The sequence below is a fragment of the Leptonotus elevatus genome, chromosome 17, assembly GCF_054856555.1.
Source record: "Leptonotus elevatus isolate MCC_2025b chromosome 17, RoL_Lele_1.0, whole genome shotgun sequence".
Taxonomy (NCBI): Eukaryota; Metazoa; Chordata; class Actinopteri; order Syngnathiformes; family Syngnathidae; genus Leptonotus; species Leptonotus elevatus.
The window spans coordinates 6,612,150-6,637,749 of NC_141255.1; the positions used below are offsets into that span (position 1 = coordinate 6,612,150).

Genomic DNA, 25,600 nt, shown 5'->3' on the forward strand with positions numbered 1-25,600 from the left:
TCGGGTCGGTACCGAGACGTTCAGGAACTCATCTGCGAGTCGTACATTTAACCATCACACCATCGAATAACTACGCGAGGCTAAAAAGGGTTGACTTAATTTTATTATTTTTGATTGTGAGCTTCGTTAAACACGTGTTTTGCAGTGATTGTCTTGTAAAATACCACAAACGAGGCAATGTTTGCGCTAATATTATTACAGGAGTTAGTGGGTAATATTAAAAAGATTTCCTGAACGCAGCACTTGCTTTTGCTGCTCGTAAACAATTAAAAAGGCTTTGTTTGTCAGTTAAACCCACGTTATTGGTTTATAGTAATAACATAGCATTATGACAATGACAATACTTGCAATGTGTTGTGATATCCCGTGACAAATGTACGCGTTGGGTCATTTATGTATAGAAAACATCGGTTAGCTATATAAACTACATTGAGACTTCCTGGTTCTCCACCAATCACCTCCCCCCTCTTTTAACAGTCACGCACAAAGGTGCTTTCATGGTCCTCCGGAATTTCGGTATACATTTCGACCGCATGGATGACTTTGCTTTGTTTCAAAGACTATTTTTACTCACCCAAGAGAAAACAAAAACAACCTCAATTATGTTTATTGTATTCATAATTCCAAAGCATGCCACAAATGAACAGTTACAGATTATATTTTTTTGTAGCAGTGATCCCAAAACAATATCTTTTCAGCAATTAGACATCTCCCGAGGCTGCATGGATCCGGACCTTGCAGGGGGTACACCTGGAGCTCACAAAACCAATAACCAGGAGACCGAGCACTGCGGAAACACAGAGCGCAGTGGTGACCAAGGGGTCTGCACAGGGTCCGTAAGCTGCCTGGGTGTCATCCTGGAGTAGCGTGGCATTCGGTTGACTGGTTTGAGATAAAAGTAAATAAATAAGCATTGATTTAAATTGACCATAACGAGAGGATTGTATGAGGGAAAATGCTTCACTTGCCCAGTGGGGAAAACGTTCTCCAGCTCTGAGGGAGGACCGACGTCAGAGTCCAGACACAGCCTCTTGTCGGGACAGAAAACGGAACCCCGGTATCCTCTAATCTAAGCACATAAACAGCAGACAGAGGAAGGAGTCGAGTCTTGGGACAATTAGGAATGAGTTTGCTCTACTTTTTCACCAGCTTACCTGAATGTTGCCTCCTGCTGGGCAATCCACCCAATAGGAGCCCTGTACCTGGACTTGGTAGCGGTTTGGTCCGGTGCACTTGTGTCTGTAACAGCGTCCCGTCACTATGAACTGACTGTGGTTCTGCTAGAGAAAAACGACATGTGACGCTGTGGCCCCCTGCTGTTTGGGGGTACCACACTCAGTCACACAGGTACCTACAAGTGTCGTTAGATCGGAGAAGAAACAACGGCTGTCCAAACCGAAGATCTCCCCGCCTTGGCGCTCTTGGCTTGACTTCCTCTCGTTTTCTTCCTTCCAGCACTCGCCCTGAAGCACAACGCGTATTAAAACAGAAAATGCAGTCAACCGTCGCGCAAAACGAGAGGAGCTTACTCCGTTCTCAAGGGCTTTGTAGATGCGACAGCCATCCAGGAGGGCATCGGTCTGACACTCCCCTTTGTGAAGATGTAAATGGTGGCACCCGAGCCCGCTACAAGTAACGGAGAGACTTTGTTACAAAACAATTTAAAACGGGACACAAGTAATTGGATGTCTGGTCGACCTGCCGGTACAGAAGAAGGATGACGAGTTGTCATGGCAGGTCATTGTGGAACCAAACAAAGCTCCTTCACCTACAAAAAAAAAGTTTCATAATATTAATGGTTATTTAACTTTTTATACAAATTCACTGATAATTTATGTTTTCTGGAGTCTTGGACTATTTGTTCATTTTTAATCATTATTTATTTATTTTTTTACTAAAACTGATTGTATTGTACTGTATGCATTCATTCATTCTCCAACAAGCATTTCCCACAATAAATAAATGACCAAGTTAACTGATTTATTGTAAATAATCAAATTTTAAAAATAGTTAAATTTAAAAAATTGATGATATAAAAATTAATGATGACAAAAATATAGACATTATTTTTTTTAAATATATTTAATAACATAATGAAATGTGAAAACATTAAGAATTGTATGAAATTCTATGAATTAATATTTTTCTAAAATAAACTAACACCTAATCATGTATTCAGTTGACTGAGACTGAAGTATTTACTTAATATATACGTTTAAATAAATGATAAACAATACAATTAAAAATCTGAATAAATGCGTTTTAAATAAAATATACAATTTCACATTCAATTGAACTTGCCTCTATTATTTTATTGAAAAATAATTTGATTATAGCAAATAATACAATAAGGCAATAAAAAGAAGGAACTAACACTTGGCACCATATAAACAATCTTAAACATTAACATATTTATTTGATAATTGGTTAATGAAACAATTGAACTAAATTATAAGGAATAAATTTAAAATGAGTGATGCAGTAAAATAAAAAATTTTGCACCGACTTTTTGAAATTAATTTTCTAAAAAACATTTGTGAATTAATAACACATTTAATTAAAAATAATACAATTAAATGAAAGATATAATCATTAAAATAAACTATTTTATCTGTTGTACAAATATATCTTTGAGTTCTCGTACCTTTTCCCCAGGTGAGATTCTGTGCCCGGCTGATGTTGACGGTGTACCAGCCCGTGTCCTGAAACGCGGCCAAGGTGAGCAAGTCGACGCGCGCCGCACCGGACTGGCTCGGCACCGCCAACATGACGGAACCCTGCAGAAGTCGGGCCTCCCAGTGGGAGGATACGCCGCCTGGGGGGACGTCCTGGTGAGAATAGACAAACGAGTCAGGGTAAACAGGCGCTGCAAACTTGGTCGTCAACGGTCGCGCACCGAGTTCTCGAGCGGCCCCCCCAGCTCGGGATCGACGGCCGCCAGGTGCCTTTGCAGCGCCGAGATTACGGACGGGGTGTAGATCCTCATCTGTCCCGATCCGTCGGTGTGAGTCACTTTGCCTCGAGGAAAACAGGTGACACGTTCGGTGGAGCAGTCCCTCCAAGTGGCAAAAAGATCTTTGGAAAAGCCCAGTGCGTGGAACAGCTCATGGATCACAGTCTGAAGGGGGGGATTACATCCAACTATTCATCGTTTGCCAATTTTGCTCAATAGAGGTTGGACTATGCACAAAATGTACAAACAAACAAACAAATGGAATGAATAAAATTGGTCATGGACAAACCTGCACAGTCAGCCACGTCACTCTATCCCTGCAGATGACCACGGCGCCAGCCAAAGGTCTCCCTCTGGTGTCCGTCTGGCAGTGGGCAGCGTAGGCCAACAGGCTAGGCTGGTGCGCACGATTCAATGTGAGCCTTTCAGCAACATGCCTTCGGATAGGAAATGAGTATTTACCTGCGCCCTGCACTTGTCCGACGCTTGGACGTTGAGGTAAAGCAGGAAGTCCACATCGGGCACTCCAGCGCCTGGACGCCGGAGAACGACCCCGAGGGTGGAGTTGGCCTGCGGGTGGACTTCGCAGCCAGCAAGGTGATCATCAGGGATCTTGAAGGAATTCATTTATGTTTGATTAATTTATATTGATTCTGAACTGGTCCAAAAGTACATAGCATAGTTGTGAGTCCTTGTGTTTATTTATAGCATTGATTTTCATAAATTAGTACCAAAAATGCACAGCCTGCCAACTGCCACTGTGTCATTGTCATTGTCATTACCAAGGTTATTTTAGTTAACTAAAACTAACGAAAAAACTAAAATTAAAAAAACAATTTCGTTAACGAAATAAAATAAAAATGGAAATGCTTTTTAAAAACGAAAACGAGCTGAAACTACATTTTACGTTTACAAAACTAACTAAAACTATAATTATCGCAAAAATGTCCTTCGTTTTATTTAGTCTTTGGTAATCAATTTAATGCATGAGCCTTTGGGGATGCTTTTAAATGTGATTTTAAGATTTATTTTGATATTAACCGGAATAAGAACATTTGAAAGTATGTCACACAAAAGTGACATCATCTAGCAGCAGCCAATAGAAAAGCACCTTCAGATGACTTTGCTCCCATGGTGTTTAAAAAACAAACAACTTATACTGAAACTAAACTAAAACTAAACTAAACTAAAACTAAACTAGAATTAAAACTAAAACTAAAGTAAAACTAAGCATTTATGAAATAACTAAAACTAATAAAAATAACAGAACCACCCTGAAAACGAACTAACTAACAAAATTTAAAAAACTAAACTCAAAAACGAAATAAAAACTAACTAAAATGAAACATTTCGAAACGATAATAACCCTAGTCATTACACTCTAAAATCAATTGGGTCAAAAATAACCCAATTATGGGTCAAAAATGGACCGATCCACTATATAGGTCAATTTGACCCAACTTTCTGGGTTGTTTTCTACAAAATGACCCAATTTTTTGACCCAAGTGAAGGATATGACTAATATTTATGAATTCTTTTACACTAAAAGACCAATTTCTTGACTCAAAGTTGGGTCAAATAGACCCAAGTCGAGGATCGGTCCATTTTTTACCCATAGTTGGGTTATTTTTGACCCAACTGTTTCTAGAGTGTAGTTTTTTTCTTAGTCAAAGGTGGATTGTAAATTCGATTTTTGTAAATAAAATCAAAAATGTTATTTCGTCTGGCCGTAATATGCACTAACCTTCACATTGAGACAAGTCTCATGTCTGTAGTTTTTGTTTGCTCGGCCACACCTAAAAGTATTATTTCATAAAATAAAAAAATGTGTGAGGCAGGAAACAGTCCGGTAGTCCGTAGCATTTTTTTTGCACTGTACATACAAACCTGTTGTAATTGATGGTGCTTGAATTCTTCCAGAGAAACTTGCAGTATTTGTTGGCGTCCCTCTTGAGCAGCAATGCGCTTGAGGTTCGCTCCACTAGAAAAAGAGAAAATATTACACTTTGATCAAATACAGCTTTGCTTTAGTAAATACAACTTTTTTTCCTCTTGGAAATTTAAATCAGCAAAATTCACCCCACTAGTCTAAACACAGCATTCTGATTAATGTGTTTGTGGAAAATAAATTATAGCAAAATCCACCTGTATTCATCCATTTTAGGTTTGACCATTTTGTCACTTGCTGTCAACTGAAAATGACATCACAGTTGCTCTGGGCTCAGGTAACGACCAATCCACGTTTTGGTTTGGTCTGGTCATGTGATATTCACAAGATGAGCTGTGATTGGTTGTTATCTGAGCCCTGAGCAACTGTGGTGCCATTTTCAGTCGACAGCAAGTGGCAAAATGGCCGCCTCATGAGATGGAATAAAAAAAAAAATTAAAAACAGGTGGATTTTGCTGTTTAATTCATATTCCACAAATACAAATTAATCAGAATGTCTTGTTTAGAATAGTAGGGCCACAGAATATATTATTGTAAACAATTTTTGGAGCTGACTTCCCCTTTAAGGCTTTTTCTGAAAATAAGCACACTTAAATCTGATGACGTGTACACACTTAAGTGGATATAAATAAAAAGTCTACACAACCCTGTTTAAATGCCAGGTTTTTGTAATCAATGTGGTTAATTCTGAACAGTCACATGCCCACTTCTAAGAGGGTGTGCATACTTATGCAACTGCATTATCTGTCAAAAATATGTATTTTTTTTTCTCTTCTTCTTGAGTTGACTTGTAGGCTACACAAACATTATATTAGTTGTGGGAAATATTTTCAAATGATTTATTGTGGTCAGTTAAAAAATTATTATTTTTTAAATATGACTTTATGTACCTGACAGTAACGACGACACAGTCCTCAGAGCCCGCTCCACGGTGGCCCTCACTCGTCCTTCCTCGCGCTCCGACAGGCGGTTGGGCTCTCCGGAAAGCCAAGTCCCGATCCTAATCGGGCCGACCTCTCCCGGGCTCTGCGGCGGACTTCGCCGGGCGGCACGGACCACTCGCGCCTGAGCTTGAACCTCGTCGAAGATGCACCGGTGCAGGGACATCCGGAGCTCGGCACATAGTAGAGGCAGACACAGCCACAATCCTCGCCGGGAAACCATCAACTGTTAAGTGAACACGCAATACAGTGAGATTAAAATTATTATTTTTTTAAAGATAAATCAAGAATTATTACTACCGTGTTACGAGAGTCTGTTCAAGGCTTGCAGAGGTAACTCCAGACTGATTGTTCCCGTCTTCCTTGAGGAGTTCTTTTGGGCTGTCGGTGTGAAATTTCTCAAGACCTTTATTTGAATACAAACTACTGCAAACGTGTGGAGTGGGGTGTGAAGCAAACAAAGACCCACAATAAAAAGTGCAAATTTTTAATCGCAGCCACATTTTGGACTTATTTACAGTGAAATTGACCCTAATAAACCTTAAACTTTCTCTTACTCATCTCAATACTTTGCAAAGTTTAAAACCTCTGAGCTATTTGATACATTCAACAAAAAAAGCAACAAGACTAAGAGTAATCATTCGATTGGCACAATTTGTCAAAATGAATCGGGTGTGGGTGCTCTTTCACGCGTCCTAAAAACCAGCTTCAAAGAAAGACATTTCCATACATTCATTTGGAAGGGATTGAGGAAAACAGCACTAAAACCCGCATCCAAAGGGTTATTGCCAACGAGTCATCAGTGCGTCTTCTGTGCAGCATGTAACTTTACACGGGGGATAACCTGTGGGAATTTCCTCATACAAGGCACTTAAATAGGGACCTGGGGGGGCGCATTTTCTCTCTCGAAAATACCTGAAGACGGTCTAAAAACATATTCCGCTGCTGAACACATTCAAATGTTATTCGGCATTCGGAAGGAGTCAAACTGTGGATATGGAAGATTCTTGTATGCAAAAAGCTCTGCTGATGTGTTATTACCACGTCAGCCTTGCTTTTACGCTAAAACAGTGGTTCCCAACCAGGGAAATGATCCAATTTCTATTCGATGGCCTGAAAATAGCTTTTTTTCATGTGCACATTTCTGCTATTTCCAAATTAAATCATCTGTAAATCATCTATTTTTAAGGGTAGGGTAAGGGGAGTATGAAACAATTTTTGTTTTCTCATCCGAGAATGGCAATTGAGAGCAGATTCAACAAAATAACAGAGCAAAATAAACAAAAAAACATAAATTACGCTAGTGTTGCTTACTGTTTGCTTGCATTTCATACACAACAGTAGTGTGTGTTAAAAAAAAAAAGGAAAGACCTGACTTATTACACTTTGTAAATCAATTCAGAATCTTTTTTTAATTTATATTTACAATTATTGAATTAGAATTATGAAAATATATTCATCTCACACTTGCTGATGTCAATGTCTGTGTAACACTTTAAGTGATTATAAAACGTTACTTTCATTAATAAACTAAATAATTTAAGCAGTTACTGCCTCTGCAAAATGTAATGTTTGTGGATGGGTTATAGCTCATAAACATTCATTATTTACAAATAAGGTCCGGCAGTTGACAGTGCATCCTGTGCACACTTTTTCTGGCATTTTTTTCTAACGTAAAAAAAAGAAAAGAAGTGACTATACTGGATAAAGGTTGGGAAACACTGCTCTATAACGCCCACAAGTTGCTCTTCTAAATGGTCAAATACTTCATTTCAAAATCAAACGCAATTAAACAACAACAGAAAAAAGGCACTAGTCTCGGAGGTGATTCAAGTGAGCATGGGCACGTCGTCCTCCGAAGTGGCATCTTCGGAAAGCGGGATGAGTAGCACGTCGTCGTCCGAAGACGACGAGTAGAAAGAGGGGGAGGCCGAGAGGGGCATGGAGTTGCCGCACGGGGACGAGGGCGACGCCCTGAACAAAGACAGACTCATGCCCAGCGTGTGGAAGATAGACGACAGAGAGGGGCTGCTCGGCGGAACGGCCAGCGGGGGCGTTTGCGGCGCCTCGGCGGGCGGTGCCGGCGGCGCGTACGGGGGCGGCGGCGGGGAAGCGGAGGACGGGGGCGGAGCCTGAGTCGACAGAGACACTTTCTGAGGCACGGGCCGGTTGGCGGCTTCCACCGAAGACGAGGAGCCGGCGTGGGCGGCGAGTGTCGGCTCCTGATCCCCAGGAGCGGCGTCGGGTGGCTGATGCCCGCCGCTGGCCGCCTGAGAGGGTCTGGAGGTCTGCCTGGGAATCAGACCCCACCGCCTCATGCGGCGGACGAGGCGGCGGACGAAGCGGGGCCTGCGTCTCCGGTGTGGGGATGTGGCAGCGTCTTGGCGAAGCAGCTGGAGGATTCCCCTCAGAGACAAGGACGAAGTCTGACGGAGCAAAACATTATCATGTCAGTCGCATTGATTTTTGTCAGTAAAGCTAACTGAGGCGTTGTAGCGATTGTGTTAATAAAGCCTGATGGAATTACTCAGTTTGGAAAAAACATTCTCGTTAACGAAAGACAATAAAAATGAGTGCTTTAAATAATACGATAACTAATTGTAACTACATTTTTGAAAACTATCAGGGACGGGCAAGTACTGATCCCAGGTATCAATATCGGATAGCGAACATCCCCACTGATTATAAATAAAGTGAAAATGTCATTGATTTTCATCTGTGTCAATTAATTTCATAGATAATTTTTGGGGGGTTTATTTTTAATTAATTTATTTTCAGTATAACGATACAACCGTACAGAAGGAAGGTCGAACCTTTGCTTTTTTTGTTGTTGCAATGGGCAGCTCTGGTTTCATGAACAAGCTATTTTCAAATGATGATCACTAAATAACAGAATAAGATAGAATCATACTGTTGTTTATAATGAGAGAATGGAATCCAATCTTTCATGTCGTACCAACCATGTTTTACTATATTAAACAATATTTCTGTTTGCCTTAAAAGATGGATGAAAATGCTCAAAATCGGCTGGCACTAAGGGTTGACTTTTTGTTTGGCAGTAAAAAAGTTCATATTACACTTGACAAATACTCCATATATATATATTTAAAAAAAACTAATACCAAACTAAAATGAAGCATTTTTGAAAAATACAAACTAATACAATCTAGCAAAAAATTAACTGAATTTGAAAAATCTAAAGTCTCTCTCACCTCATTGGGGTTTTCCGTGGGGAAGTCCTCCACTGGGGGAATAATGCCTTGTGCAATCAGCTGACCGTAAGATGGCGGCGCTTGCTGCTGAATCAGCTGTGCCTCATGTCGGTTGACCGGCGCAAACATGCTGCGTGCAGAGAACACGTTTGTACTCATCCATACTCACTTTAAAGCACCCCTCGACGGTTTTAAAAAATTTCCAGGTATATTTTGTCCAAATCCTTGCACAAGTATTTTGGCAACAGTGGTTACCTGTACTCCCTGGTTCGGAGCGAGTACAGCTTACAGGTGCAGCCCATGGCGATGACCAGCAGCAGCCCGCAGACCAGGCTGCCCACCGTCGCCGCCGTGATGACCTTGCGCGGCAGGATGATGGTGCAGTTGAGCTCGTCCGTGCGGTCCTTGCAGTCTACCTGCCCGTCGCAGCGCCAGCTCTCAAACACACACCTGGGAGAAGACCACATTGGAACGCATTCATTTATTGAGGAAAAAATTAATCCATTTTGGAACAAGTAGTTTCAACACGATATTTGGGCTGGCTGTGAGTACTTTCCCCAGGAAATCCCAATGGGTCCTTTAACAGAATTAGGGCTGACCTGTCACTGTCACAGTGGAAGGTTCCGGGCTGACACACGGTGCAGTCCCTCTCGTCGCTGCCATCCGCACAATACAGCTGGTAGTTGCACCGCTCGCTCAGGGCATAGCACACGGGCCGGCCGGCGAAGCGGCCGGCGGCCGCCGCCCTCTGGCCAGGGACCCTGCAGGCAAACTGGTCGCGGCCGCAGCCCTGGCAGCCCTCCTCATCCTTCCCGGTCTCGGGGCAATCCCACTTGCCGTCGCAGCGTTGCTCCTGCGTGAAGCAGCCCCCGGAAGCACCGCGGCAGCGGCCCTCCCAGGGGGGACAGTAGCTCCCGACGTGGAACGTGGCGTTGAAGCCGCAGCCCTCCGAGCCGGGACGCGTCTGGTAAGTCAGCGATAGCAGGCCGGTGCGGGACTCCACTTGGACCGGTTTATAATTGGAGGCGCTTGTGATCTGTTGGTGAATCAAAGCGAATCATGTGTTACACTAGGGCAGTGCTTCTCTATTATTTTCCGTTTTGGTTCCCAAAGATGACGAAAATATTTTGCGCTGTACAATTTCTCACACCTCTGCATACCATTGTATCCTTAATAACATAAAATAAATATAACAGAGCTGACAATAAGAGCACCGCTGCCACCTACAGTTGAGGATGTGCAATTACACCTTGTTCTATTATGAGGAGGGGGGAAAAAAAACGTTTCCTGGGGTTTCAACCCCACCTGGCCTCACACCATGGGGCCCGCCTCACAATTTGGGAAGGGCTGCACAATTAAATTGAATTAAACAATTAACAATCATAGTATGTACAGTTTGTTGAATTCCCCCCCCCATAAAATGGTTAATTAAAACGTATATTTATTTCTTGTTCAATATAAAATTGATAAATTAATTCATTCTAATTAATATGAATTAATGATTAATTCATTTATTGTAATTCAACTAAATTCTTAAGCATTTGTTTGAAGTAAAACAGAATAATAACTATACATAGCATGTTTTATTTGTTTGAACTAATTGGTAAATAATTATGAAAAACAAAATGAATTTCAGCATTAAAATATCTAATCTATATGACGTTTGCATACACATTTGAATTTCACTGATTCAATGAAAATCTAAATAATAAAATACACATTTTCAAATTTTTTAGATGATTGTATTAACTAATTAGAATGAATTGGTGTGCTTTTATTAAGCTAACCAGTTTATTTCATTATTTGTTTCCTTTATTATACTTATACATATTGTACTATTATACACGCACATTTTCATTTATTGTAAATAAACAATTCTTAATATGATTTTTTTATTTACTTTATTGTATCATATAATTTGGTAATTCTAATTCAATATTTGTTTTAATAAAATTGAACTAATTTTTTTAATGATAAAATAAAATAAATGAAACATTTATTACCAATACAGATTAATGACCGACGTCATTTTAAAAATCAAACTGCCCCCTCAAGTTGACCCATTTATGCCACCCCTCCAAATTGCGAGTAAAACACTCACAATTTTAATGACGTCTCCTTTGCCTTGCGCTCCATTGTGGACTGTGAGTGTGTCCTCGGTCCCTAGCACCAGCTTCTGCAGATCCAGCCTCAAGGGCCGGGTGTCATCTGGTTCCATAGTCCAAACGCAGAGTAAAGGGGGTCCCCGAGAGGACGGAGGAGAGAAAGTCCCGTAGAAAGTCTGGAGAAGTCCTCCGCAGGGCCACTTGATGGGAGTGGGTGTCACATGGGTCTCCCTGAGGAGTTCATTCTCCTGCCTCTCCTTCAACAGGGCCAACAGCTCATCTGTCCTGTCGTCCTTGGGGCTTTTCACCGCAGGACTTTGATCCTCTGAATCCCCGGCGCCGTTCCTCTCGGCCGTTTCGCCGTGCTCGGGCGTCCTGGGAGAGCTCTCCTCTGTGTCGCAGCCCTCCTCGTCTGTGCCAACTTTGTCCCCTTCCCCGAGACACTCCACCTTGCCGTTGCAACGCCATGAGAGGGGCAGGCAGCGGCCTCCCAGGCATTCAAATGAAGTCACAGGGCATTCGCCAGAGTCAGGATCTGTCAAGACCACACGAGAGTGTTTCACAGAAGAAGGGTTGCAAAATTGCAAGTTGACTGAAAGTTGGAAATGTTCAATTACCAAGATTTTAAATTGCATTATTTTGCATGGATGTTTTTATTACTAAGGGAAATATTTTTTATTTATGCTTGATTATGATACCTTTAAATTACTCAATTATCATAAATCCAAATGAAAATATAAATTTTTTAAAATCCCACCTCAACTTCTCATTGAAATGTATTAAATTTTTCGCACGTTTCACCCATTTACAACTCGACATGGAAGCCCCTGAACAATGTGAAAAAATGCACCTCTGGCATAATTCAAACGAAATGATGACACGGGATATATATGTGGCAGGAAGTGGTGCACCACAGTGATGTTTCCACCCGGGAATTCAACGGGCGGCGGCAATTTGGAGCCGCAGAGAACAAGCGGCGTGCCGCCAGCAGATGATTTGATGGCCAGCCACTCTTTCCTGCACCGAGCCGAAAACTGGGAGAAGCTAAAACAAGCAAGAGGTGAAAAAAAATTAATAAAATCAGCAGACGATTTAAAAGCTACTCTTAAAAGTTTTGGGATAATCAGCTTTTAGGTGGAATTTTAGAATGAACCCCTTTTTGTGAGTAGTATGGATGTGCGCGTTTACCTTAGGACAACTGGCTCCCCCACCGGACCCTGAATGGTCCAGCAGTCATATGAGGAGCCGAAACGGTAGGAGTAAGTGTGGTAAGCAGAACTCCTGATCTCTCCTACGTCGCTATCCAACACTTGAGGGGCATGTCCACAATAGTCTGAGGAAAGCAGGAAAAAACAAGAGACATTTCAGAAAATTTCAGAAGGCAAAATTTCAAGGAAACATAGTTTACGAGACTATTTATAAAACCTACAATAAAATATCAAGAACATGAATAATCATCTTTTTTTTTGTCATGCACATTGTATCGCTCAAGGACACTGCAGCAGTGTGTCCACTGTCCAGGGATGGCCTTGAACCACAGTACCTACAGTGGCAGGTGATGATCTTAACCACTTGGCTGGCCCAAATAACAACTTGACAAAAAAAAGTTTCAAGAAATTAAAATGCTCTTCTACAAATGCCTTTTTTTGCCTTGATTTTGAGATATTTTGTATTTGTTACAAATGAGTTCTCCAATCTTAGAACATCAGCGTATGACATTGAATGACAGTTCTTACCAAAACAAAGCGCCAGACGCAACCGGCTGCATGCTGTGGACAAGTAGAAACATAACGATGACACTCTGATATACTTTGTCAAACAGATTCACAAATTTGCATCTACCCACCAGCGAATAAATAAATCAGGATGCTGCGAATGTGCATCGTTGTGGTCATAATGTGCAAAATTAAAGTGGAAATATGTCAGCAAAGTGCCATTTTTGAAGTTTTGTTCTGGAAGACGTCACCTGCAGAGTAAAAAGATATTTCAGAAAATTACTTATGAAATAGAGCAATGATTCCAACTAATTATCCAACTTCACCTTACTAATAATGGGTCTTACTTCACCTATTTATGCCAGCGACATAATACCGACAGACAGAAAAATGTGTAGCAGTTTATTTGGGCATTTAAATGTTTGTCACAAAGTGTCCATCAGGTTGTGCACTTGGAAGACGGCACAAGTGTTTCAAACTGCCATAATCTCGCATATGACTCGTTTAAAAGTCAATTTGTCTCCCCCACTGGGTTACACGTATACCCGAATCGGTGTGAACCGAGTTAGTTTCAGTCTGAAAGCAAGAAGATCTTTACAAGCCTTTAGCATCCGGTCGAGCTACATGCTAACACCGCGTTTCCTTCCTGTGTAGCATTTGACCGACACTTAACGTCGAACATCTTAACATATAAACGTGACCTGTCGAAATAGTCGTTCAGACGTAAGTAAATAATTAAAAACGAGTAGTACGTTACCTTGTCTTTCGGTTCTAGTTGATAAGTTCGGCGCTACTTCCTTGTTTTTTTTGTTTTTTTTAGCACGATGACGCATGAGGGGCGGAGTTTTTTTTATGTCACGTGGTTGTACGTGTGCTTAAAACTCCATAGGCAGGCTCCATTTTCTATCGATAGATGTCACTGTTGCTCAATTTAATTGAGCAAGTGTTGCAGAACAATCAAAAATTCCGTCCCAAGTTGTTTGCGGTCTGTCGTGGCTTGCGTTTAACATTTCGATGGCAAAAGAGAAGAATATCACTACTTAAAAAATGGGAACAGGTTTCAGGAAACACATCTGACGTGCGACTCAGCGCCGAAGGTGGCGTTTGTGTGTGTATGTGTATGCTCGGCACACAGCAAGGAGGGGAGCGAGTGAGTTAAAAACACACACACACACACACACACACACACACACACACACACACACACACACACACACACACACACACACACACACACACACACACACACACACACACACACACACACACACACACACACACACATCTGGAGGAGGACCCAAAGGCTTCTCCATCGCTCTGACCACGTCCCCACACACTGTAAAACAATCCCAGCAAACGGGGGAGGGGGTGGGGGTGAGAGAGAGAGAGAGAGAGAGAGAGAGAGAGAGAGAGAGAGAGAGAGAGAGAGAGAGAGAGAGAGAGAGAGAGAGAGAGAGAAGTTTTGAAACAACAGATGAGATGATTTCACCGCTTTGTCTTTAGCTCACAGTCCAGATTTGACTCCGGTCTTCACACGAGTTGTTCTTGGATCACCGGGAAGACTTCAGGATTTGTGCGAGTTGTTCAGTAATCAAACAGGGAGGGGAAAAAAATGCTGCCACTCTTGATCATCGCCCTGACCTGTGCCATCCACTGCGTTTCGGTTACGGCAGATGTGTTGAGAGCAGAGGTAAGTCACGGCTGCGTCGGATTTATTGTACTTTTCTTGCTTTTAGACAACATTGCGAGCTGCAGAAATCACCCACCCCCACACCCCCACCCCCGTCCTCGGGGATTTTCCATACACGAGACATGCAACTCTGCAACTGATGCTCCAGTGTATGGAAAAAAAGATGATCCCAATGAATCTCTTATCATAAACGTCTGGATTCTTGTCACTCACTATACACTGACTTGGAATGTTGATAACAATATATTCTCGTTCTGACATGTTTATCCGGGGTTGTTCTGCTTCGTTCAGAAAAGACAAAAAGGAGATTTTTTTTTCTCTCTGGGGGATGAAGTTGAACTGTTTCAATTTGCCTGTGCAGACTTTAGACAGCCTCCTGAGATGACTCTTTGCCCTGGAAAGTACAATTTTGTGAAATAAGACCAGTCGGTTCAGTTCAACTCAGGTTCCTTGTCTGTAAGAGAAAAGGTCAAAGGACAATCAAAACTGTTTAGAAACAGTTAATATAGTGACACCCCCCGTTTATTATAATATAATATAAACTAATGTAGGACTAATTATGGTATTTACTCAAAAGGGAAGTATTATTTTGAGTGTTATCCAAACTCTGATGGAACCAAAGCAACGCCCTGCAAAGTTTGCACATTGCTCACCACCAAAAGCAGCAATTTGATGATAGTTTGATGTGCTCAAAATGTGCCAGGAGTGAATAAGGAACCAAGACGGGAAGTGAATCACGCGTTTGTACTTGGCCGTACAGGAAGCAGGACCCAAGGATGTCCTTAGTCACTGACCACAGGCAGTGACAAAACCAAACCGTGGCCGTCCAGAGCGCGGCATTGAAAAATAGCAAGGCCGCGACGTTGCATCACCTGCATATGAAAGCATGTGATAAAAAAAAAAAAAAAACGGGGCTGTGACGCGAGGGCGTGGACGCGGATCTATGGCGAAACTGCCCCAACATGCGGAACTGAGACAAATCCTGCAATATTTGAAGCAAGTTTTTTGTAATCCTCTGAGATCAGATTTCAGCCTGTTTATATACATTGATATGAACATATTATTACGACATCTGCCATTCAAGTTGCTCAATATGTGGAGGCCCCGAATGCTCCCTGGTTCACATTCACCTGATAAGACCCCAAGTCAAAAATAACGAACGAGCCTATTTTGACTAAGTAAGTAAGCAAAATCGACCTAAGTAAGAAGTATTAATACTCGGTTACTTCTCACCACTGCTATTTGTACAATAGAAGTGCTTGGCTGGCCTGTGAGTGAAGGAAGTGGGTAGCAGTGAAAACAAATGGGTCTTAAAAGTGATGATCCCAGCGCTTCGGAGCCATCTGGGTTCAATTGGCTTCATGACGTTAGCATCAAAGACACCGTCAGGATAAACCAACAACTCGAGCAACCATGTGGAGTATTTTTTTTTTAGACACAGTTCAAGTATAGTCAGTTATGGCAGCTCTGGTGTTAACTGGGTCGCCGAGGCAAAGAAATAAAAGTAATGTGAGATTTCAGAGAGACGTGAGTGGATTTTTCTTTTCTTTTTTTTTTCCACTGGCACAGACAGAGGAACAACTGACTCGATCCCAAATTGAAATTCAGCGATACTTCCCAACTCGGTCTCTCACCCGTCCCGTATACTTTCCTACCGCCACCGCGTCTAATATCTTGACCTTGCCTCGTGTAACCAGACACCCTCGTCTTCTCCTTAACCCCTCGTTCGCCGTAAAAACCTCAGAGAATGTGCTTCGGAGTCAAATCTAAGGAGTCACATGGCAAGGTCATACAGAGTATGGAACGCCATTTGAAAACGTATTTGACAAATAAGGTAGAATGGCTGTCTTATTACTAGTAATGTTTTTTCTACTTCTGCCTTCCACTGTATGACATTTCTGCACACTAGTAGAACTATTACTAGTACGTTGTTCTACTAGTATGCTCTTGTTCTCGCAGTCCAGGGGTCAGCATCCTTTATTGTCAAAAGAGCCACTTTAGGCCAAATAAATAACAGAAAATCTGTCTGGAGCCACAAAGCATTTGAAGGTTGTGATGAAGAAAACACAAAACTCGGAGAGCAGCATCCAATAGAACATTTTCTTCCATTTTTAGATTTGTGTTGTTTTTCAGACTGTGTTTTTCATACATTTTAGACTTTTCTGCCTTTCTGTGAAATTTCGGACATTTTTGGCAATTTTATGGACCTATGGTCATTTTCTGCCTCTCTTCCTTTTTTGGACATTTTATGCCTTTTTTCTTTCTTTCTTTTTTTACATTTTTCTACCTTTTTTTTCTATAAAATTTCTGACATTTTGGGCAATTTTATACACATTTTCTGCTTCTCTTCCTTTTTTGGACATTTCATGCCTTTTTTCTTACATATTATTGTTTTACATTTGTTTGCTATCAATTTTCTGACATTTTTGGCAATTTGTGGACATGTTATGGTAATTTTCAGCCTTCTTTTGTTTTGGGACATTTTATGGTTACTTTGGAACATTTTCTTTTCTGCCTTTAAATTGTTTTTGAATTCTCTGACATTTTGGGCCATTTCATGCACATTTTATGGTAATTGTCTGCTTTTGTTATTTTTTAAAACCTTTTTTATCTAACTTTTGCCTCTCTTAAAAATGTGGACGCTGACATTTTTTGAACATTTAATTATTCTTAAAAAAAGCCTTTAGTGGAAAACAGCACTGAAATAAATATTACTAATAAGGCCTAGTTCTACTAGGCATCTAAAGTGTCTTCTAAGTGGTGTCAAGGAGCGTACTAACACATGGACAATTCAGCGCAGGCCTACAAGTCGGATATCGGGGGGAAAATGCCCAAAAGGCTTGCCATAGTAGCTCCCAAAAAGATTCTCCCACCACTCAACATGACATGACTCATGTTTTAGTATGAATGTGCGTCCACACACTGCGCACTCTCAGGTGTGTGTTTATCCAAAGCGGCAGCTGCCAGCCCACCGGCCACACATGGCCAACAATAGCAGCCATGTTCAAGCCTCGATAAATAGAAGCTTTGATGGCGGCTGCTCCAATGGCGTCGTTTTTCTTCTTCTTTTTTAATAAGTAAATAGTGGAAGCAGTCAGGAAGCTGTGAAGATGACTCCAATCAAATGTTTAAGTAATTACGTTGAAGCAATTATGGACCTGCAAAAAAAAATAAAAAATAGTGAAATCCACCAACCAACTGCCACCTCTGTAATTCATTAAAAAATATATATTATTTAAAAATCACTATTTAAGGTCAGATTTGAATGATTAATAAAATGTTTTAACCATCGATCCAAGAGACCTTGGGGAGATTATGAGAAGAATGTGCAGTGAAGGAGAGAAGTTGCCACTGTGCGAGGACATAAGTGAACCTTGTTCCCCAGTCGCCACGCTGCCACATCACCAACAGGTAGCCATGTGTGCCCCAGCTCACTCCAATCCTCCCTCTTCCGAGTCACATGCTGTACAGCCTGGTTAAAGTTGATATCATTATTCAGCTCCTGCGCGAAAGCTACGACGCAGAAAATTCAATTTTGAATCGCTACTGCCGCCTGTTGACGAAAAATGAGACTGCACACACACACACACACCCTTCTTCGTGTACACAATGCGCAAATGACGTCACCTCCGCATACAGAGGACGGAAATTCAACTCGAATCCAGTCTCAAAACAGCTAAGGTGTTTATCTACTCATTAGAAGATGTTTCAGTCATAAACAGTCAACTATTGTAAGGACTGAGATTTTGACAAAATGTCCCCAAAATACTCCTCTAAAAAGAGCACCGGGAGTGGAAAAAGGGTGCGCCTCTCATGTGTAAAAATAAACAGTGGATTGGTTTGACCCACTAACAGTGAGAGGATGGACTCCATTACTTTTCCAACATTGTGAGTTGTCTTTGGCCGCGGAAGTCCTCCAGACAGACTTGTGGGTCGCGGTGACTAAGCTTTTCTCAAAGGATGATGTTTGGATTTGGCGCAGACTTACGCTCTTATGTCGAACACCTCGGCACGGAATGAGAATGTTGCGTTGCCATTTGTGTGGTCCATCTGTGCCATGCAGGTCCCAGCAAGCATCGGAAGCTAACTGGAAGCAGACATATTGTATACATGAAGGTCTACGGAGGAGAAACCTGTCCAAATGTGTCCCTCTTGAGTGTTTGAAAATAACTCTCATGTGGACAATGTAACACTTTATAAAAAACACTTTACTTGTTTACATCATCTGTTTTATTGCCTATTCATACGTGTCGTGCTATTGGCTGCCGGCCAATCCAAAGTCAACTCAAACGACACCCTAATACGGACAAAACCCTGCAAAATGTTTCATTATTTTTTTTCTCCACTTCCTTCTTTTACTTGAAGGCGTGGCTTCAGCAATATGGCTACCTGCCCCCCGGTGACGTCAGAGCGCAGGCCATGCGTTCGCCACAGTCCATCGAGACAGCCATCGCGGCCATGCAGAGGTTCTACGGCTTGACCGTCACCGGCTCAATAGACGCCAACACGTTAACGTGAGTCTTGAGAAGTTGTCTGGCAAAATGCGGCAGCGACGGATCTGAGACACAAGAACGTCGTTTTGATCGTTGCCAGGGCGATGAGTCGTCCGCGATGTGGCGTTCCGGATAAATTCGGGGTGGAGCTGAAAAGCAACTTGAGGAGGAAGCGGTACGCGGTGCAGGGATTGAAGTGGGACAAGTCGGAGGTGACGTTCAGGTCTGGATTACACGCCACAATTATATTTGTTGTCCTTGCGCGTCTCAGGTCTAAATTGGCCTCTTTCACCGTAGCATACAGAATTACACGCCGAAAGTTGGCGAACGTGCCACCTACGAGGCCATCCGGAAGGCCTTCAAAGTGTGGGAGAGTGCCATCCCGCTCACTTTCAGGGAGATCCCGTACAGTCACATCCGGGGCAAGGTGGACAAGTACGCGGACATCATGCTGTCCTTCTCTGAGGGCTTTCACGGTGACAGCACGCCGTTTGATGGCGAGGGTGGATTTCTGGCTCACGCCTACTTCCCCGGTCATGGGATTGGGGGAGATACGCACTTTGACCTGGCCGAGCCCTGGACGACCGGGAACGTGGACAAGGGTGGTAAGTTAAAGACTGCTCTGCATCTTGGATTCGTTTGCCCAGAAATGAAACCACGCACTGTTTCTTTTCCACAAAAGGTAATGACGTTTTCCTGGTAGCGGTCCATGAGCTGGGTCACGCTCTCGGACTGGAACACTCCAACAACCCTTCCGCCATCATGGCCCCCTTCTATCAGTGGATGGACACGGAAAACTTCCAGCTTCCGGACGATGACCGCAGAGGCATCCAAACCATCTACGGTATCGAAAAGATATGGGGCATGAAAACGTCATCATATAAAATGGATTTGACTTACACAAATTCGGAATAATTCTCCCGCAGGGACCAAGACAGGCGGTCCTCCTCCTCCGCCGAGACCCACTAAGTCCTCCAGTCCCAAGAGACCGGAACACGGTCCGGACATCTGCGAGGGACATTTTGACACCATCGCCATTCTCAGAGGAGAAAAGTTTGTCTTTAAGGTATTATCACCTCTCAAATGTGTCTGTAATTGTTTTTGATTGAAGTTACCATATTTAACGGCTATTTACGAACCTCTCAGGGCAACTGGTTTTGGCGTGTGCGCAACAACAAGGTGCTTCCAGGGTACCCCATGCTCATCAGTCACTTCTGGAAGGGTCTGCCTTCCAACATCAACGCTGCTTATGAGCGGGACGACGGGAAATTCATCTTCTTCAAGGGTAAGCTCCACGCGACCCCTCCTACGAGAAGTCAATTCAGCAACTCCTGTCTGCAGAGGCACAGTACAACTATGACATGTGTACAAAATGCAAATTTGGGGATAGTTTGTGACAAAGTGGAAATGAATGGCTTCGTACTGGATAGTTGGGTAAGCAAACTGAGTTCTCCAGAAACAGCAAAGTCGGGGCTAAAGTTACACAATTATGGAGGACCAAAACTGCCAAAATTCTAAATAAATAAATGAATGACTGAATAAATAAATAAATAAAAACGTATATAAAAAATATAATTAGAAAATTAAATCCCCAAAAATATTTAAATCAAAACAAAAATATATATATACATGAATGAATTTGTATCAAATTTTTTAATCATATTTTTTTATATCAGTTTTTATTTTAATTTTTAGACATTTATTTATTTATTTATTGCTGGAGCTCGGCAAGATTCGACCAATGAAAAGGTAGTTTGCAACGGCGAGTCCAACCCAAGACACGCTTAGGACTGCCCCCTCATTTGAATATCATTTCGACCCAAAACTGCCCAAAAAATAAATAAATGACGAAATAAATTACTAAATAAAGGTGAAAATAAAAACGAATCAAAAAAATAATTCAAAAATTAAATACAAATGTGTGTGTGTGTGTGTGTGTGTGTATATATATATATATATATATATATATATATATAGTTGTTTTTATTTCCATCTATATATTTTTTATTTAATTTTCAAATTATATTTTTTATATCCGTTTTTATTTTCACTTTTAGTCATTTATTTAGTCATGTATTTATTTTTAATTTTGGCAATTTTGGCAATTTTGGTCCTCCATACATGGCAGCACTAGATTTAATTTTAATTTAGGTTGAGAATGAGCTACAAAGACATTCTGAAAAGCCTGGTGTTGACAATTGCGAACATCCGGGCATTTCTGATATTTCCACAACGCAAAAAGCTTCATTTCCCTGGCGTATTCATTTTCATTTCATTTCATTTCATCCCATTTTCAAATCAAAATAATCCTCACAAATCAAATTACAACGATCGAAAGTCCAATGCTTTTCAATGTGGATAAATGCTGCATTCGAGGAAAGTGGGAAATTGGAAACATTCCACTCGGATTGTGTCAGTCCCACCTTCAAAGCGTCCGAGGCAATGTGAATATAAAACGTGACACAATGTAATTCAAAATTACTGCGTTAACCAGAACAACAAAGACTTGATCAGAATCAGCCATCTTTGTTGTTTACATTTGCCTCAAACACTTTGAAGGCAGAAATGGGACACTCACAATGGAATAAATCTTCAAACCCTTTTCGAATGCAGCATAAGACCGTCATTTTGACTTGTGACGTATACTTGGAGTTATCAATTTGTAAGGAATCATTATTACCAGAAAAGCTTATTGAGTGCCATTTACAAAACGTATCTATCCATCTGTCTGTTTGGCCGTCCGAGACGTCCAAGTTGTTCTTTAGAATGAATTAAAGTGGAAGTGAACCTTAAACATTTCTCGACAATAATATATGTGACATCACTGGTCTAAACATGACATTTTGATTAATATGACATTTTTAATATGAGCTATGAAGCAAAATCCAGCCGTTTTTATCCATCGCAGGGGGCGGCCATTTTGTAACATTGATGTCATCTTAAGTCGACAGCAAGTGGCAAAATGGCCAACCCCTGCATGAGATGGATAAAAACTGCTTAACTCATATTAAAAATCGAATATTAATCAGAATGTCATGTTTAGACTAGTAGGGTTTGCATAGAACACATTATTGTCAAAAATTTGGGGATGGGGGGGGTGACTTCCCCTTTAAAACCACAAATTAGCATTTTTTGTGTGAGCATTCTACCTACTGCATGTCAGTAATTTCATCAAGTTAGCATTCCTTGACTTACAAGTGGAACGAATAAACAGGTGACAGGTACTGGGTCTTCAGCGAGTCCACAATGGAGAAGGATTCCCCCAAAGCCCTCAAAGACTTAGGGACTGGCCTCCCCAAAGACAAAATGGACGCCGCTCTCTTCTACACCCCCACGGGGCAGACGTACTTCTTCAGAGGCGCAAAGTGAGTTTGGTCCTTTGAGTCACCCGCGGCAGTCTTCCCTTTCACACACACACTCTCTGTAATTCCGCAATCAGGTACTACCGCTTCAACGAGAGGACTCGCACGGTGGATAGCGGCTACCCGAAGCCAATCAGCATGTGGAGCGGCGCGCCCGACAACATCAAGGCTGCCATTATGAGCGAGGACGGCTGTGAGTATACACAACACAAGTCAAATTGAAGCGCTTCTTCTCCCGAGCAAACGTGTGACCGAGAGACGCCTTTTCCCGGCAGCGTACACATACTTCTACAAGGCCAACAAGTATTGGAAGTTCAACAACCAGTACATGAAAGTAGAGTCGGGCTACCCCAAATCGGCGCTGAGCGACTGGATGGGCTGCGAGGGCGAGGAGCCCAAGAAGGGGCGCGAAGAGGAGGTGATCATCCTGGAGGTGGACGAGGCTCAGGGCGGCGCCGGGCCGGTCGCCGTGGTGATCCCGATCTTCCTCTTGGTTCTGGTGGTTGCCACCCTGGGGGCGCTGTTGTTCTTCAGGAAATACGGCACACCCCGGCGCCTCCTTTACTGCCAGAGATCACTTCTGGACAAGGTCTAGGTACCAGTGACTGATGGACCAATCGTAGAAGGACCAAAAAAAAAAAGAGTGAGCGAGGGCTACATGAAGATGGGAACTGGGAGATCGAGGGCGCGAGCACTGAGAAGACGGATGAACGGGATGTCCAAATATTTGAGTGTTTTCTACAGTATGTGCCACGTGGAAACCAAAATCCGGCGTATTTGTATGGTAACTTTTTACATGTACACAGAGTTAAGGACCTGTCTACAACTTTGATTCCAGAAGGGATATATCAGAAAAAAAAAAGAAAAAAAAAGGACAATGATTTCCCAGCTTCCTTGCTCATATTCCATTTTTTTCTCTCTTGTAACTCATTCGCTGCCATTGACAACTATAGACGTCAAAAATTCATTTGAACTGTTTTTATTAGTTTACAGTTTTTCCCCATTTTTGTTAACAAGAGTATGAAAACCTAGATTTTTTTTGTACATTTAGAAGATATAAAATGTGTGATTAATCATGAGTTAACTAGTGAAGTCATGCGATTAATTACAATTACACATTTTAATCGCCCGATGCCCCTAATTTTTAAGAATCTTTTCTTTAAAAAAAACATTTAAATTTTTAATAATGATTTTTTTTTAAGACGAAATTATAAAAAATTAGGGGCGTCGGGCGATTACAATTTTTAAATGTAATTAATCACAGAACTTCACTAGTTAGCTCACGATTAATCACACATTTTATTTCTAAATCTAGGTTTGCATACTTTTGTTAACAAAAGTTGGAAAAAATGTCAAACTAATAGAAATAGTTCAAATGAATTTTTGACGTCTATAGCCGTCAATGGCAGTGAATGAGCTAATTACACTACTCTCAAAAAGTTAGGGATTTTGAGTTTAAAAGGAACAAGTTTGCTCTATATCATTGATTTGGCTGTTACCAACATAACTATGAGATTCATTTTTTCAAAAATCATTTCCATTTCCATTTCCATCATTTTGTAGAAACTTGATTTAGACGTAAACCGCCATTGTTATTTACGCATTATATATGTAGTCAATTTCAAGAGTTTTGATCGTCACTTTAGGAACGCTACCTTGCTTTCTTTATCGGCGTTTCACATTGAGAGAGCCTGCCGCCATTCTTCGTCACTACGCATGGAATGTCATTGTTTTGTTAGTAACAACCAAATAAATAATATAGAGCAAATTTGGCATGACAGTCGGGGGTTCCTTAGGCTGATAAAAATGCTCTCCATCTTTTACAAGTGAACGGTTTGCCATTCAGCTGCTTGTTAGAGAATATTTGAAAATTGTGCAAAAATGACTAAAACAATATCCCGAACTCATTGGGAGTAATGTATGCTTAAACTGGACGACTCCGGCTGAACTGCTGTTTGATCGAACATTTTCCTTTCGCAAAACGCGCAAAAGAGGTTGCAATTTCCATCCAAATGCCAAAAATGATGACTTTGGGTCATTTTAGTTTTGTTGTTTTTCAATATTGTGTCCACAGATGTAAATGTGGCATAAGCGGAGACATTTCATAATGCTTGTAGTCCATGTGGTACAGAATTTTGAATTTTGTTGTTTTCCAATCTGCACAGCTTCGGTCACAAAGGAGATCAGCAGAGAGAGATTCAAACAATACGGTGCAATTTTTTTGTGTAAATTAATCGTTGCATTTTTGTTATTATTATTATTATGATTATAAGTACAGTTATAGTTATTGTTGTCGCCTAGTTTTTTTTTTTTCTTCTCCTTTGCATCTGTTCATTGTCAAGAGTCCTGCTGGACAGAGGCACAGCGCGACAATGATCAAGCGAGTAATCCCAGTTTACAGTACGTGGAGGTCAATCCGATCAAATCAGGTAATTATTTTTTGAAACGTTTTCCCGACATTAGCTCGTGATAATCCATGCTATTTATGAACACATGGTGCTGAGTTTCTTAAAATGAAAAAAAAAATCTAAGGTGAATTGGATGGGTTCTAATGATGATGATAATATTTATAATGATGATTGTATCAATAAAACCAAATGAGATTTGTATTTGTGCCTTTTTATTGCTAAGCTTCTGCGTTCCTTGAAGAGGGAAATACTGATGAGTCCGAGGTTTTTCTTCTTCTTTTTTTTTTTTTTTTATTGTGCTGACACACTGTCTCAGAGTCTGGCCTCTCCGTGCCTTGGCGGGAAGTGGCTGCTTGCAAATTCAACCTGGATTATTTTTCATTCGGGTGACCTACATAGTGGTACCTCAGCAGCTACATTTTCCAACTCAGGAAAACATCTGCTTAACAAATTTTATTTTATTTTTTTAAAGATGCAGCGCCCCTTTTGGTACTGTGAAATACCAACTGCTGACTTGCAAGTTTTCTTTTTATTATAAATAAATATATAAAAATTAAAACGTTTAAAAAAAGTTTTTTTTTTTTTTTTACTATTTACATGTATATTCTTCATGTGTAGATATTTATAAGAAATTTGAAAAATAAATTAATATTGTCATAATGGTGACTTGTATGTAAAAATAATAGTTTTGTCCAAATTGGATTAAGCCTGACACCCAACAAAATGCGTACAAAGTGGAGCGCTTTAAATATTTATAACTTTATACAAAATGA

The 25,600-nt window shown here is 41.2% G+C and overlaps 3 protein-coding genes across 3 annotated transcripts; 1 reads left to right on the forward strand and 2 right to left on the reverse strand.

Moving 5' to 3' along the window:
- Positions 1-104: 104 nt before the first annotated feature.
- Positions 105-6,008, reverse strand: cirop (ciliated left-right organizer metallopeptidase). Its single transcript, XM_086059060.1, has 13 exons — positions 5,792-6,008; positions 4,841-4,934; positions 4,698-4,749; positions 3,416-3,565; positions 3,243-3,350; positions 2,897-3,118; positions 2,645-2,828; positions 1,699-1,768; positions 1,530-1,626; positions 1,356-1,463; positions 1,155-1,280; positions 969-1,069; positions 105-882 (listed from the first exon to the last, which is right to left on the reverse strand). The coding sequence occupies exons 1-13, from the start codon at positions 6,006-6,008 to the stop codon at positions 702-704; spliced, it is 1,710 nt and encodes a 569-aa protein (XP_085915186.1). The 3' UTR covers positions 105-701.
- Positions 6,009-6,315: 307 nt separating this feature from the next.
- lrp10 (low density lipoprotein receptor-related protein 10) lies at positions 6,316-13,705 on the reverse strand. The gene is made up of 10 exons (XM_086059428.1): positions 13,632-13,705; positions 13,006-13,125; positions 12,896-12,928; positions 12,348-12,492; positions 12,010-12,203; positions 11,156-11,694; positions 9,654-10,090; positions 9,310-9,504; positions 9,055-9,184; positions 6,316-8,268 (listed from the first exon to the last, which is right to left on the reverse strand). The coding sequence occupies exons 2-10, from the start codon at positions 13,052-13,054 to the stop codon at positions 7,672-7,674; spliced, it is 2,319 nt and encodes a 772-aa protein (XP_085915554.1). The 5' UTR covers positions 13,055-13,125; positions 13,632-13,705; the 3' UTR covers positions 6,316-7,671.
- Positions 13,706-14,322: 617 nt separating this feature from the next.
- Positions 14,323-25,028, forward strand: mmp14a (matrix metallopeptidase 14a (membrane-inserted)). The gene is made up of 10 exons (XM_086059429.1): positions 14,323-14,564; positions 18,930-19,078; positions 19,158-19,280; positions 19,355-19,662; positions 19,740-19,901; positions 19,984-20,123; positions 20,204-20,342; positions 22,272-22,422; positions 22,497-22,612; positions 22,695-25,028. The coding sequence occupies exons 1-10, from the start codon at positions 14,487-14,489 to the stop codon at positions 23,012-23,014; spliced, it is 1,686 nt and encodes a 561-aa protein (XP_085915555.1). The 5' UTR covers positions 14,323-14,486; the 3' UTR covers positions 23,015-25,028.
- The last annotated feature ends 572 nt before the right edge of the window (positions 25,029-25,600 follow it).